The 1,868-nt window shown below is 32.7% G+C and overlaps 1 protein-coding gene across 1 annotated transcript in view; it reads left to right on the top strand.

Annotated features, from left to right (window-relative positions):
• Positions 1 to 1,669, top strand: part of LOTGIDRAFT_176794 (hypothetical protein) — a gene marked incomplete at both ends in the record, with an annotated part of 8,226 nt that extends 6,557 nt beyond the window's left edge. The window contains 2 exons of the mRNA XM_009060151.1: positions 192 to 315; positions 1,560 to 1,669. Coding sequence (XP_009058399.1) covers positions 192 to 315; positions 1,560 to 1,669 — 234 coding nt within the window. The remainder of the gene's footprint in view (positions 1 to 191; positions 316 to 1,559) is intronic.
• Between the last annotated feature and the right edge of the window lie 199 nt (positions 1,670 to 1,868).

Genomic DNA, 1,868 nt, shown 5'->3' on the forward strand with positions numbered 1-1,868 from the left:
TAGATGGCCCGAAATGAATTGTGAGCGATTAAAAGGGCAAAATGTTCACTTCAAATAAGACCTATCGCGGGCTTGGGTGGGTGGGGGATGACCGACACCCTAAATACGACACTGAAAGCAAAGCTAGTACTTAAGAAGCATTTTTGCGATCTTCTAGTTGTTTTGCATGGACCTTTTCTTGTGTTTTTCAGTATGATGAGTTCCAAGTATATAACTTTTATGGTTTTTCTCAAGAACACCAAGATTTAATGAATTATGACATAAGCCAGTGTTATAACAACAATCAGAAAATTAAAATAGATTTTCAAATTCCAGGTAATCTACATGTTTTTAATCGAAATATTCTGAAATATTGTTAAAAGTTCAGATAGTGGAAATGTGGCTTTTGAAAGGAAAAATTAAGTACACTGCCAAGATCTTTCATGAAAAATTTCAAACAAGTAATCTGCTAAATCTTGAAATTTGGTTATGAGTTCCCGTACATCAATTCTTGATTAATCAATTCAAGTATCTTGTGCTCATTGTGAACTCAAAACGCATTTATGAAGTATCTTGCTCATTTTGAACTCAACAAGCAGTTATGAATTATCTTGCTCATTTAGAACTCAACAAGAATTAATGAAGTTTCTTGCTCATTTAGAACTCAACAAGAATTAATGAAGTATCTTGCTCAGTTTGAACTCAACAAGCGGTTATGAAGTTTCTTGCTCATTTAGAACTCAACAAGAATTAATGAAGTATCTTGCTCATTGTGAACTCAACATGCATTTATGAATTATCTTGCACATTTTGAACTCAACAAGCATTAATGAATTATCTTGCTCATGTTGGACTCAACAAGCATTTATGAAGTATCTTGCTCATTTTGAACTCAACAAGCATTTATGAAGTATCTTGCTCATTTTGAACTCAACAAGCATTTATGAAGTATCTTGCTTATTTTGAACTCAACAAGCATTTATGAAGTATCTTGCTCATTTTGAACTCAACAAGCATTTATGAAGTATCTTGCTCATTTAGAACTCAACAAGCATTTATGAAGTATCTTGCTTATTTTGAACTCAACAAGCATTTATGAAGTATCTTGCTCATTTTGAACTCAACAAGCATTTATGAAGTATCTTGCTCATTTAGAACTCAACAAGCATTTATGAAATATCTTGCTCATTGTGAACTCAACATGCATTTATGAAGTATCTTGCTCATTTTGAACTCAACAAGCATTTATGAAGTATCTTGCTTATTTTGAACTCAACAAGCATTTATGAAGTATCTTGCTCATTTTGAACTCAACAAGCATTTATGAATTATCTTGCTCATTTAGAACTCAACAAGCATTTATGAAATATCTTGCTCAGTTTGAACTCAGCAAGCATTTATGAAGTATCTTGCTCAGTTTGAACTCAGCAAGCATTTATTTAGTAATTTGCTTCATTTATAACTCAACAAGCGTTTATGAAGTATCTTGCTCATAATGAACCCAGTAAACATCTTCTCCATAATAAACTTTACAAGTATTTAAGAAGTTCATATAAGTATTTAAATACGGTCTGCTTCAGGTAAATATCAGAAAAATGCAGAAGATAATCGAATACTATTTCTGTACAGTACACTGGTCTCATTAGCTGGTTATATGGATGTTTCTCCACTTCGAATATCACATATTCAGGTAACATTGCTCCTATAAATACCAACATTGATCTTATAAATACCAACATTGCTTTTATAATACCAACATTGCTCTTATAAATACCAATAGGTTTGATCAGGTCCCAAAGCCTTGAGTTGTTGGAATGGGAAAATGAATCGTGGACCTATACGAGGCCATAATTCTGGATCCCTCGATGGTTGAAAATGAACACAACTGC

Source organism: Lottia gigantea (genome assembly GCF_000327385.1).
Source record: "Lottia gigantea unplaced genomic scaffold LOTGIsca_4061, whole genome shotgun sequence".
Classification (NCBI taxonomy): domain Eukaryota; kingdom Metazoa; phylum Mollusca; class Gastropoda; family Lottiidae; genus Lottia; species Lottia gigantea.